At 42.1% G+C, this 12,402-nt stretch overlaps 1 protein-coding gene and 1 non-coding gene across 2 annotated transcripts in view; both read left to right on the forward strand.

Moving 5' to 3' along the window:
- NELL1 (neural EGFL like 1) overlaps nucleotides 1-12,402 on the forward strand; it is a gene marked incomplete in the record, with an annotated part of 909,119 nt that overhangs the window by 213,356 nt on the left and 683,361 nt on the right. Inside the window, 2 exon segments of the mRNA XM_027771205.1 lie at nucleotides 1-90; nucleotides 12,325-12,398. Of these exon segments, the coding sequence (XP_027627006.1) occupies nucleotides 1-90; nucleotides 12,325-12,398 (164 nt within the window).
- Nucleotides 11,204-11,341, forward strand: LOC114007542 (small nucleolar RNA SNORA42/SNORA80 family). The gene has a single exon (XR_003549151.1). It is a non-coding gene; the product is annotated as a small nucleolar RNA SNORA42/SNORA80 family (small nucleolar RNA).

Consider the following 12,402-nt stretch of genomic DNA (forward strand, 5'->3'; position numbering starts at 1 on the left):
AATGCCGAAGGATGTCCTGTCCCCCTCTCAATTGTTCTCCGGACTCCCTTCCTGTGCATATCGCGGGCCAGTGCTGTAAAGTCTGCCGACGTAAGTGCTGACTGATGATGGCACAGTGGTCCTCTGTGCTTAGAGATTTGCTTATTTCCCTCATTTTTCAACAACCTGATTAATTGGCATTGATGAAATAAAGCACTGGCAATTAATGTAGTGTTAAATGTGATAAGAGCCACAGTGGCTGGCAGGTGGCATGGTGGTTTGGGCACTGGACTCCCACATGGCCAACCGAAGTTTGAGTCCTGGACCTGGAGGCTTGAAAATCATGCTGGGTGTGTGTGTGTATGCATGCCCAAAATCCGGAGAGGAGAAGGGAATACAGCATGCCTGTTTCCCCTCTCTCTCTGGTGAACACATATGCCCTGTGCAAAAACCTAAAAATAAAAATGGGCCACAATGTTTTAATCATCTGTGATGTGGCAGATACTTAACAGGCTGTTTTTTTCTTTTTTTCTATTTTTTTTTTTTTTTTTTTAATCTTCACATCAACCCTTTTTGTTCCTCTTATTCTGTGTGGAAATTACTTTCTCAGGGACTTTGTTACTCTTTCAGGGTTAAACAATCCCAGGTATGGATTTTATCTGTAAACTCACAACTCCAAAACTCCATCTGCTTTGGTCCCCTCATTTTGAACAACCAGTTTTAGGGTCAAATTCTGTGTTGTGGTTTTCTGAAGTTTGGACCAGAGTATCAATTAAGGGATAAGGGAACTTTACTAGGAATTTGAGGATGAAATTCAGTTAGAATACTAAAACAACTTTTTTGAAATGTTGGCTTCTCTATGTTATATAATGAATTCTAAAAATGTTAAGAATTGACAAATTCTTTTTTATTGTTATTGCAAAGGGCAGGCACTATTTTAACTAAAGTAGTGAAATAAACATTGAGCTGTAAACAGCAAGAGATATCATTTCAAATGTTCGGTATATACGGTATACTGTACTGAGCACTTTAAATCTATTAGCTTACTGAATGATCATAAGCCTTTACATAGGTATTGTTATTAGCTCTGTTTTTTTTTTTTGTTTTGTTTTGTTTTTTGAGAGGTTTTCGCTACAGGGCGCGTGCGCTCGCCAGACAGACAAAGAGAGACACAGAGAGCCAGAAAGTGAGAAATCACCCCCCCAGGGGGCATGGTCACGCCGCAGTCCCGTCTCCTCCATTCTCCTCTTGGGATCTTGGGCATGCACGCACATGCACCCAGCGTGAGTTTTAAGCCACCGGGTCCGGGACGCGAACTGTGGTTGACTACGTGGGAATCCAGCGACATAGCCATTACGCTAACTGCTGGTTCTCGTTATTAGCTCTGTTTTACAGTTTAGATGTAGAGAAGTTACTTACCAGGGTCACAAGACTGGTGAGTGGCAGATATAAAACTAGTTCTGAGGACTAAAGAGCCTGTAGTCTTCACATCAAACCGTATGCTCTTCTACAGGAAAGGAGAGTTCTGGTTAGAAATATAGCACCGTCTGAATAATCTTCAAGATCATTTCTTTCTTTCTTTTTTTTTTAAAGAGAGGTTTTTGTTTTAGGGTGCATGTACTCACTGGAGAGATAGCGAGAAATTAACCCCATGGGGGATGGCCATGCCATAATCCCTTTTCCTCTACTCTCTTCTTGGGATTTTGGGCATACATGCACATGCACCTAGCATGCGTTTAAACTGCCAGTGGGGGGAGGGTGCGGAGTTAAGGGGGAGACTCGAACTGTGGTCAACTATGCGGGAGTCCAGTGACGGAACCATTATGCCATCTACTGGTCCCTCAAAATAATTTCTCTCCCGAAAGAAACATGCCAGTGTCAGTAGGCCTTCAAAATACAGTGCCTTTTTGTATTGATTTATTGATTGATTGATTGCAAGAGCAACATGTCACTTAACATGACAGTAGAAGTGAGGATGGCTAGTCTGGTGACATCAGTCCCAGTATTGGTTGAACTCTTCCAATATTCCAAAGAACTTTGGAATATTCTTTCTTCCCCTGGTTGGCACAGTACACCCATTACTCTGGAAGGTATGTTGGAGTTGGTCTAAAGTGAGGAATTTTCTTCTTTTCTAGGAAGTACTATCTGACAACATAGATAATTCAAATGCCTGGATTTGGAATTACAGTCTAATCCCATTATGGAAAGTTAGTTTATTATGCAGATCATTGTTTTCCCCCAATCTTTATATTCTGTATAGCAGTCAGCAGAGGAAAGAAGTAAAAAACTATTAGGGATTTGTTTAAAAATATGAGATTGTCTAGTTCATTATTTTGAGTTCCCTGGACTGATCTGTAGATCTCTCGCTTGGAAATTCTAGTTCGGATATAGGGACAATGAATTCTTTCTTCAGCTGTTTTGTGTTTTAACTTTTTAATTTTTTTTAAATTATGAAAGCCCTGTGCTTATTGAATAACATTCAAAAACACAAATGAAAAGAAATACAGAAAATCATTCATAATACCACCATTTGGAAACAATCACTCTTGAAATTTTAGTGTATTTCATTTGTCTTTTTAAAATGTATTTTGTGTGTAGTTGAGGTCATACTGTGCAGACCGTATTATTTTACTTTACTTACCATTATCACTTAAATGTGAGTGTTTTATTTATTTTTTATAATTTTTGTTATAGGATACATGTGCTCACTGGAGGGACAGAGAGAGAGAAGATGAGAAAGCAGCCCCCAGGGAAAGGGACAGTCACATTGCAATCGCTTTTACATTCTCCTCTCAGGATTTTGGGTATGTATACAGACATGCTCCTGGTATGTTGGTATGTTTCCCAGCTACCAGGACTAGGACTTGAACTGCACAGTTAGCCATGTGAGTTAGAGCCTCCTTAACCACCATGCCACCAGATGCTCACGTTGCTATGTTTTTAAAAGCTCTGTAAAGCTTGATTTAATGAACTTCATAGTTTCCCATTGTTGGGCTGTTGCCAAAGTTTTTAAAAAGCATTCCCAATTGTTGAATATTTAGGTTTCCCACCCCCACCGTTATACATCTTCAATAACACATTTCATATGCTTTTTATATTTTTTTAAAATAGAATTCTCAAAATGACAAAAAAAAGAATTCTCTTGAGTAGAATTATTGGGCCAAAACCTGCCATTTTTTAGACCCTTTTTTTAGATCCATTAAACTGTCTTCACTACATGTGTGTTGGGGTAGTCATTTTTCTTTATTTTAATTTGTTTGAGAGTTTTAGGTTTTACAAAAATATTCTGGGGCCAGCCTATGGCCTGATAGTTAAGGTGTCTTTTCACATGTGTAACCACATGATTTGAGTTCCTGACTCAGCAGCTTGAAAAACACACTGGCTGTGTGTGTGTGTGTAAGCATGTTCATGTAGCCAAAATCCCAAAAGGAGGACACCTAGCAGCTTAAAATACACACTGTCTGTGTGTGTATGTAAGTGTGCACATGCACCCAAAATCCCAAAAGGAGGAGATGGTATTGCAGCGTGACCATACCCTGTGAGGGGATCATCCCAGCTGCACTTCTTCATCTGTAAAATGAGGATAATAATGGTTTCCATGCCAAATGCATGTGTGTGCATGCCAAAACCCTGATGGAATGGAAAAATGGAAGAAAAGCAATTGCAGCGTAACCGCACTTCAGTGGGGAGTACTCTCTCCCTCTCTCTCTCCCTCTCTCTCTGTTTAATGATATGATATTATCCCCATTTCACAGATGAGGAAGTGAAGCACAGACTAGGAGAAGTAACTTGTCAGGACTAGCAGTTGGCATAATGGCCATGTTGCTGGATTCCCATGTAGTCGACTGTGGTTCGAGTTCCGGACCCTGTGGCTTAAACTCACGCCAGGCATGTGTGCGTGCGTGTTCAAGATCTCAGGAGGAGAGTGGAGGAGAAGGGATTGTGGCATGGCTATCCCCCTTCGGGGGGGGGCAATTTCTCACTTTCTGTCTCTCTTTCTCTGTCTTTCTTGTGAGTGCACGTGCTCTATAGCAAAAACTTCTGGGGAAAAAAAAAAAGAGTGAGAGAGAGAGAAGTAACTGGTCCAAAATCTCTTGGCCTTGGTGGAGCCAAAACAAAGTCAAGGCAGTCTGGCTCCAAAGCTCATGCTCTACCCCTGTTCTCTACAGAGACACAAACATCATGCCTACTACAATAAAAATTACTTAAGGGACCAGCAGTTGGCATAATGACTATGTCGCTGGACTCCCATGTAGCTGACTGTGGTTCGAGTCCTGGACCCAGTGACTTAAACTCATGCTAGACATGTGTGTATGCGTGCCCAAGATCCCAAGAGAAGAATGGAGGAGAAAGGATTGCGGCGTGGCCATCCTTCCCTGGGGAGTGATTTCTCACTTTCTGTCTCCCTGTCTCTCTCTGTCTTTCTGGGAACGCACGCGCCCTACAGCCAAAACCTCTCCAAAAAGAAAACAAAAAAAGATTACTTAACACAAAGACTATGTAAGGACAGGAGTCATGCAGAGAAGCTATGCCTTAACTTCATCAGAAATGTGTATGTGTGTGTTAGGAACATTTCACTGGTAGCAACTGAGCAGAATATTGACAAATGAGTAGGACTTTGCCAGGTTTGCAAGCTAGGTAAGAGCCTACCTGCCAGCAGGAGTTGCATGTATAAAATCATGGAAATGAACACAGCATTGGCTTTGGGGTCAAAAGCAAAGTCTTAAAACAAGGTCATGATATAATCAAGAAGTAGTTTCTAGAAAGGCCGCTGAGAGGAAAGGAATCAAGGAGAAAAATAGAGAGGCAACACATTTAAGGGACACAGAATGGGAGGGTTGTCTGTTGATAACATACATCTTAACTTCAACTGGACTGGTTTGAAATATATTCATGAATTACCCAACAAATATATTCATGTTGGGTAATTCACTTTACAAGCTGTAGTGATGTACAGTGAGTGAAGGTATAAAATGAAATAATTAAAGGGAAAAAAAGGCTACTGCATTAAGAAATCTGGAGGAGGGGGTCTGAGGATAGGACTTGGGCATCTTTTAGGTGGAGGCGATGAGGCTGGCAGACAGGCACTGCCCAGGGAGATGCAGAGGATTATTTTACTTTACTTACCATTATCACTTAAATGTGAGTGTTTTATTTATTTTTTATAATTTTTGTTATAGGATACATGTGCTCACTGGAGGGACAGAGAGAGAGAAGATGAGAAAGCAGCCCCCAGGGAAAGGGACAGTCACATTGCAATCGCTTTTACATTCTCCTCTCAGGATTTTGGGTATGTATACAGACATGCTCCTGGTATGTTGGTATGTTTCCCAGCTACCAGGACTAGGACTTGAACTGCACAGTTAGCCATGTGAGTTAGAGCCTCCTTAACCACCATGCCACCAGATGCTCACGTTGCTATGTTTTTAAAAGCTCTGTAAAGCTTGATTTAATGAACTTCATAGTTTCCCATTGTTGGGCTGTTGCCAAAGTTTTTAAAAAGCATTCCCAATTGTTGAATATTTAGGTTTCCCACCCCCACCGTTATACATCTTCAATAACACATTTCATATGCTTTTTATATTTTTTTAAAATAGAATTCTCAAAATGACAAAAAAAAGAATTCTCTTGAGTAGAATTATTGGGCCAAAACCTGCCATTTTTTAGACCCTTTTTTTAGATCCATTAAACTGTCTTCACTACATGTGTGTTGGGGTAGTCATTTTTCTTTATTTTAATTTGTTTGAGAGTTTTAGGTTTTACAAAAATATTCTGGGGCCAGCCTATGGCCTGATAGTTAAGGTGTCTTTTCACATGTGTAACCACATGATTTGAGTTCCTGACTCAGCAGCTTGAAAAACACACTGGCTGTGTGTGTGTGTGTAAGCATGTTCATGTAGCCAAAATCCCAAAAGGAGGACACCTAGCAGCTTAAAATACACACTGTCTGTGTGTGTATGTAAGTGTGCACATGCACCCAAAATCCCAAAAGGAGGAGATGGTATTGCAGCGTGACCATACCCTGTGAGGGGATCATCCCAGCTGCACTTCTTCATCTGTAAAATGAGGATAATAATGGTTTCCATGCCAAATGCATGTGTGTGCATGCCAAAACCCTGATGGAATGGAAAAATGGAAGAAAAGCAATTGCAGCGTAACCGCACTTCAGTGGGGAGTACTCTCTCCCTCTCTCTCTCCCTCTCTCTCTGTTTAATGATATGATATTATCCCCATTTCACAGATGAGGAAGTGAAGCACAGACTAGGAGAAGTAACTTGTCAGGACTAGCAGTTGGCATAATGGCCATGTTGCTGGATTCCCATGTAGTCGACTGTGGTTCGAGTTCCGGACCCTGTGGCTTAAACTCACGCCAGGCATGTGTGCGTGCGTGTTCAAGATCTCAGGAGGAGAGTGGAGGAGAAGGGATTGTGGCATGGCTATCCCCCTTCGGGGGGGGGCAATTTCTCACTTTCTGTCTCTCTTTCTCTGTCTTTCTTGTGAGTGCACGTGCTCTATAGCAAAAACTTCTGGGGAAAAAAAAAAAGAGTGAGAGAGAGAGAAGTAACTGGTCCAAAATCTCTTGGCCTTGGTGGAGCCAAAACAAAGTCAAGGCAGTCTGGCTCCAAAGCTCATGCTCTACCCCTGTTCTCTACAGAGACACAAACATCATGCCTACTACAATAAAAATTACTTAAGGGACCAGCAGTTGGCATAATGACTATGTCGCTGGACTCCCATGTAGCTGACTGTGGTTCGAGTCCTGGACCCAGTGACTTAAACTCAAGCTAGACATGTGTGTATGCGTGCCCAAGATCCCAAGAGAAGAATGGAGGAGAAAGGATTGCGGCGTGGCCATCCTTCCCTGGGGAGTGATTTCTCACTTTCTGTCTCCCTGTCTCTCTCTGTCTTTCTGGGAGCGCATGCGCCCTACAGCCAAAACCTCTCCAAAAAGAAAACAAAAAAAGATTACTTAACACAAAGACTATGTAAGGACAGGAGTCATGCAGAGAAGCTATGCCTTAACTTCATCAGAAATGTGTATGTGTGTGTTAGGAACATTTCACTGGTAGCAACTGAGCAGAATATTGACAAATGAGTAGGACTTTGCCAGGTTTGCAAGCTAGGTAAGAGCCTACCTGCCAGCAGGAGTTGCATGTATAAAATCATGGAAATGAACACAGCATTGGCTTTGGGGTCAAAAGCAAAGTCTTAAAACAAGGTCATGATATAATCAAGAAGTAGTTTCTAGAAAGGCCGCTGAGAGGAAAGGAATCAAGGAGAAAAATAGAGAGGCAACGCATTTAAGGGACACAGAATGGGAGGATTGTCTGTTGGTAACATACATCTTAACTTCAACTGGACTGGTTTGAAATATATTCATGAATTACCCAACAAATATATTCATGTTGGGTAATTCACTTTACAAGCTGTAGTGATGTACAGTGAGTGAAGGTATAAAATGAAATAATTAAAGGGAAAAAAAGGCTACTGCATTAAGAAATCTGGAGGAGGGGGTCTGAGGATAGGACTTGGGCATCTTTTAGGTGGAGGCGATGAGGCTGGCAGACAGGCACTGCCCAGGGAGATGCAGAGGAAGGAATGGATGTGAGTGACAGCCAAAGGACCTGGTGTTTGATAGATATTCCATAAGTAATGTTTTGTATGAGACAAATGAATCAGGGACAGAGTGTCTGTAAAAAACACGTTGCCAGGTTTTGAACGGGAGCCCGTGGGAGGTTCACAGTGTGATTAACAGAAATACAGCAGGTGGAAGAAGTAGTTTGGGGAGTGATATATCCCGTTGGGCATGTTCGAGTTGGAGATGCCTGAGAGAGAACCAGTTTGATGTGGTATCTTGCTCAGAGAGGTGGTATCTATATGAACTCACTGAGGGAGGAAGGATCCTTGGGTGTTCAGTCCCTCTGATCTGTCACACTCCTTTAAAGTGTAAAACAGAGTGCTGATTTTGACATTCTAAGCTGCCAAATTCCAAGGGATGACTGGGGTGTGTGGAAGGTGAAAACACCTAAGATAAAGCTCATATCCATACCTGACAGGGGCATCGAGCCATCCCTGTTGATTGTTTATTCATTGTGCACCCAGATGGCAGATACATCCATTAACGCGCTAGGGAAAGGAGGGTTAAATTGGAGGGGCCAGACGTCTGTGGGTGCAGAAAGATACATCTGTGTAACTGCTTCTCTAAGTCCCCGGTACGTCTGTTTGTGACATCATGGAGAAGCGTGTTGGTGCTGGGTTTCAATTTCATGGTCAGATGCTGTGAAATGTTCTCATTTGCATGTCCCTGGTTTGATGTGAAGGGCTTCAGGTATCCATTTACGTTTTTGCTCACACCGAAAGTTGTTGGAATGGAGTCCCGGATGTCCCAGCCAGAGGCACCAGAGCCTGACTCACCTTATGCTTGAATTTCCTCAGACAGCAAAAGGATGCCTTTTGGCTGTATATCAAGAGGTTGGGTAATGAGGACTGATGTCAGACATACGGAGGGCAATGGCAGGGAGAGAGCTACACTGTCAGAGAAGGGAAGGTGAGTGAGAGCAGCAGGGGGAAATTCTCATGATCTCTAGTGGAGATCCTGAACGTTGTCCTAAGATCATTTCTTAGATACTGAATTTCATAATCATGTGCACATTCCATACCAGAATCCGAGCTGCAAATGGCTGAGGTGTGCAGTGACAACATGATGCATTTGCCAGCCCCAAAGCACCTTGCTTTGTGAGGACATAAAGTTCAGTGGACATTTAATTTTTATACCACACCGGTGGATTTGAGGGATGGATTTGTCCTCGTGTGTGGTGAGAACAGTGAGGCATTCTTATCTCCCGATAGGTGTTCTGGGATAAGTCTGTCAAAGAAGACGAGAGGAATCAGGCATATGTCTTCAGACAGGGTAGCAAGTGTGTTAAAGCCATTGTGGGAGTGGTAAGGGGCAAAGGTGGAAGAAAAGTTTATTTCTTTGCTTCCCAGCCTGGGCCAAGAAGCAGATGGCAGATTTGACAGCAGTGTATTTAGCAGAACTGTCACTCTGGAGTGAGACACCTTGCCAAGTTGGCAGCAGCTGCATTTGGGAGTGTGGGAATTTATGAGATAGGAATTCCAGGCCTTTGGAGTCGTGGTTTCCCCGTGCAAGTAAATTGGAGAATCTAGATCAGTATGCCCAATGAGTCGTGACCAGCTGATTTATCTAGAAAATTGAGCCATAAAAGATGAGTAGGGATAGATTTTTTTTTTTTTTTCACTGAAGAAGGGGCTTATTTAGAAAATTACATTGATTCCTCATTCTTTGTGGTGGTGTTGCCATTTTAATTTTGAAACCCCTCATATCAAATTTTAGTATTTAAATTGCATCAGAGGCCAGCTATGCCAACCACAATACCATCAAAGTTGATGTTGAGCTGAATAGAAAAAGAAATAACTCTTATATGGCAATCAGGAACTTTGACTGTTTTTTTTTTTTTTTTTTTTTTTTTAACTGACTGGAAGCACATTGATTTTACAACTAGTTATTATTATTAATAGTAATTAAAGAGCATGGGTTGGACCCAGAGATAAAATTATAAATGGGCCTGGTTCTTACCCCATGGAGACTACAGGTAGCAGGAGGAATTTATAATTAAATTTGCTATCAGTATTCAATGGGATAAGTGCTTTTATAAGTCCAAAGTATGCATAGTGAGGGCAAATACATAGTGAGGGTGCTGGAGGCCAGGGACAACTTCTTGAGTAGGCCTAAGCTGAAACTGAAGGGCATATGGTTTAGGAGGTTGCCAGTGGAAGGTGGAGGGCCTTGAGTATTCATATATATGAAAGCCTGAAAGTGAGAGAGAAGGCCTGGCTACAGCATATGTGGAGGTGTGACTGTTTGGAAGGATGAGCAAAAGCACAGAAATGGTGTACTATGAAGCTTGAGAGATAAAACACATGAATGACATTCTGTGCTGAATTAAGGAATTTGGATTGCATCCTGAGGTTAATAGGGATAATAATAATAATTTTAAGCATGACCTCATATTTGGACTTAGAAAAAATCTGTGCCTGAGCAAGAAATGGAGAAGAGTAGGACTAGAACATGGGTGAGTTAGGAGACTCTGATAGTACTAAAGAAGAGAGATGATGAGAGTCTGAATAAAGACAATGTCTGGGGGCACAGGGTGGGAGGTGGAGAAAAGCAGGTTGACTTGGAAACCTTAAGGAGGGAGCATTGCTAGGATTTGGGCACTGATGAGACATGAGGTTGAGTTAAGAGAAAGAAGTTGGTAGGATCCCTGCTGCTGGGGTGTAGGTACTGGGGTGGATGCTGGTGCAGTTCACTGAGAGAATACTAGAGTGGAACGTGTTTGCATAGGTAATAGCTGAAAGCTAGGTTCTGAGGGGAAACATTTCAAAATGGAGATTTGTGTGCATTTTATTAGGAAATGTTCTCAGATCAATTTTAGGGTAGAGGTGAGATAGCGAAGGAAGAAAAGTTGGGCAGAAGAAGTTGAACTATAATGTAGTTACAACAAATGCCTCATTCACTCCAAAGGGAGCTCTGAAACTGAAATGGCCTTTCAGAATGGTCCCACGTTGGGACAAGGGGACCAGGACTTTGGACCATCTTCATGAACTGCTCTCAGATATAGACTGCTCCAGGAAGATTTGATCTCAGGCAAGATGACTGTCTATAGCCCAGGGAACATCCTAGATCAGTATTCAGCTAAGAACTGTTGATTGTCAACTGTCCTGGCGTGTGTAGGCTTGTGTCCCTTGGTCACAGAGGGAGATCTGGGTAGCACACTACAGCATCCACTACAGGAATATGATGTTAAGTATGTCAGTATCCCTGGGCTTTCCTTGTCCTGGGACTGAAAAGAAAGGTTTGGGCCAGTTGATTACTATGACTTCTACATACTTGAATATTCTGTGAGAATCAGATTATAGAACTTAGGAAACTGTCAAATGTAACCTTCCCCTTTTAAGTTTATTTTCTTTCTTTCTTGGGGGTGGGAGAGAGAGCATGAGCACAACTCAACAGGGTCTTGCCATGCTGTGATTCCCACTCCCTTACTCCCAGCTAGAGAGGCTCATGTATGAGCTTGGGTTCCCAGTGTGTTCAAGTTGACCCATGCTCTGAATGCAGGCCTCCAGTGTGGTTCCAGTGTCACATAGCAGTGTCTTGCTACCTATGCCACCATCAGCACATTTTTAATAGATACAGAAATGAGCATGGTAATGAATTTACAGCAGGCCCTTCTATATGGGTCTCTCATAATGTACTAATGCCAGAGTAAACTGCAGCCTTTAAACTATTGCTCAGCCTCCTCACTTGTGGTCTGCGAGCATGGAATGGGGTTGCACAGTGTAAAAACAAAACAAAACAAAACAAAAAACCCAAAACAAACAGAAATGGAGGCTGTGAGAGATAAGGGGGTTTTATAAGACCAATACTGAGTTAGTGGGAAAGAGCTCTTAGGACGCATGTCTTCACTTCTGTTTCTCCAGAGAGGTATGGTAGAAGGGTCCTCATCAGGGCTTGAGTGGGAGTGCTTCCTTGTGTCCTTGTTCCTGTTGAACTGGCTGGAGAATTTGATGATGCCATATGAGGGTCATAACAAATTGGCATACTCAGCACTTGATTAAAAGTAAGTCAGCAAGTCAAGTGAAGGAATAAATTCCCGTGGAATCTGGATCGAGTAATAGGAGCCACATTTATGCTTCTCTTTGAAAATTTTTCTACGAATTTTCTACATTCCTCCCTCCTCTCTTGCCCCCAATAGCCTGTTAAGCTCACTTTCCAAAGGCAGTTTCTTTAGTGCATTGATCTAGCACTTCAGTGTCTTGGCTTGTGTATGTCACTTGTCTCTGAGTATCTTGGGAACAGATAGGATAAGAACATCAACCTCCCATGATCACAAGGAGAGAGAAATGGCATCCTCCACTGTGGCTGAGGTTTTGAGGAGTGCAACATATATGTGTCTCCTTTTACCCAGTCATTCATTTAATAGCTGGAGGGTACTAAATGTACTCTATGGTGATGGCAACTAGTTTTGTTTGTTTGTTTGTTTGTTTTATCTGTGTACTACATCAATTCATTGTCTAGTTCCTTTGGCAGCTGTAACACTGAAATAATTGTATGTCCTTGGTGTGAAGGTAAGTCGAGCACAATCAAGATGAGGCCTGCAATGGTTATCTTCCATACTATTCTCAAATCTTACTTGAGATAAAGAGATTTGTATTGCTGAGAATCAGAGAATCTATGTTTCTGTGAAATCTATCGCAGTTGAAAGTAACTTCGGAGGTCACTGTTGCACAGCATGAATGACCCATTTTTCTGTTTTATTACAGCAAAATGTATCTATGGAGGAAAAGTTCTTGCAGAAGGCCAGCGGATTTTAACCAAGAGTTGTCGGGAATGACGAGTAA

This window comes from Tupaia chinensis, unplaced genomic scaffold (genome assembly GCF_000334495.1).
Source record: "Tupaia chinensis unplaced genomic scaffold, TupChi_1.0 Scaffold000196_1, whole genome shotgun sequence".
Lineage (NCBI taxonomy): Eukaryota > Metazoa > Chordata > Mammalia > Scandentia > Tupaiidae > Tupaia > Tupaia belangeri.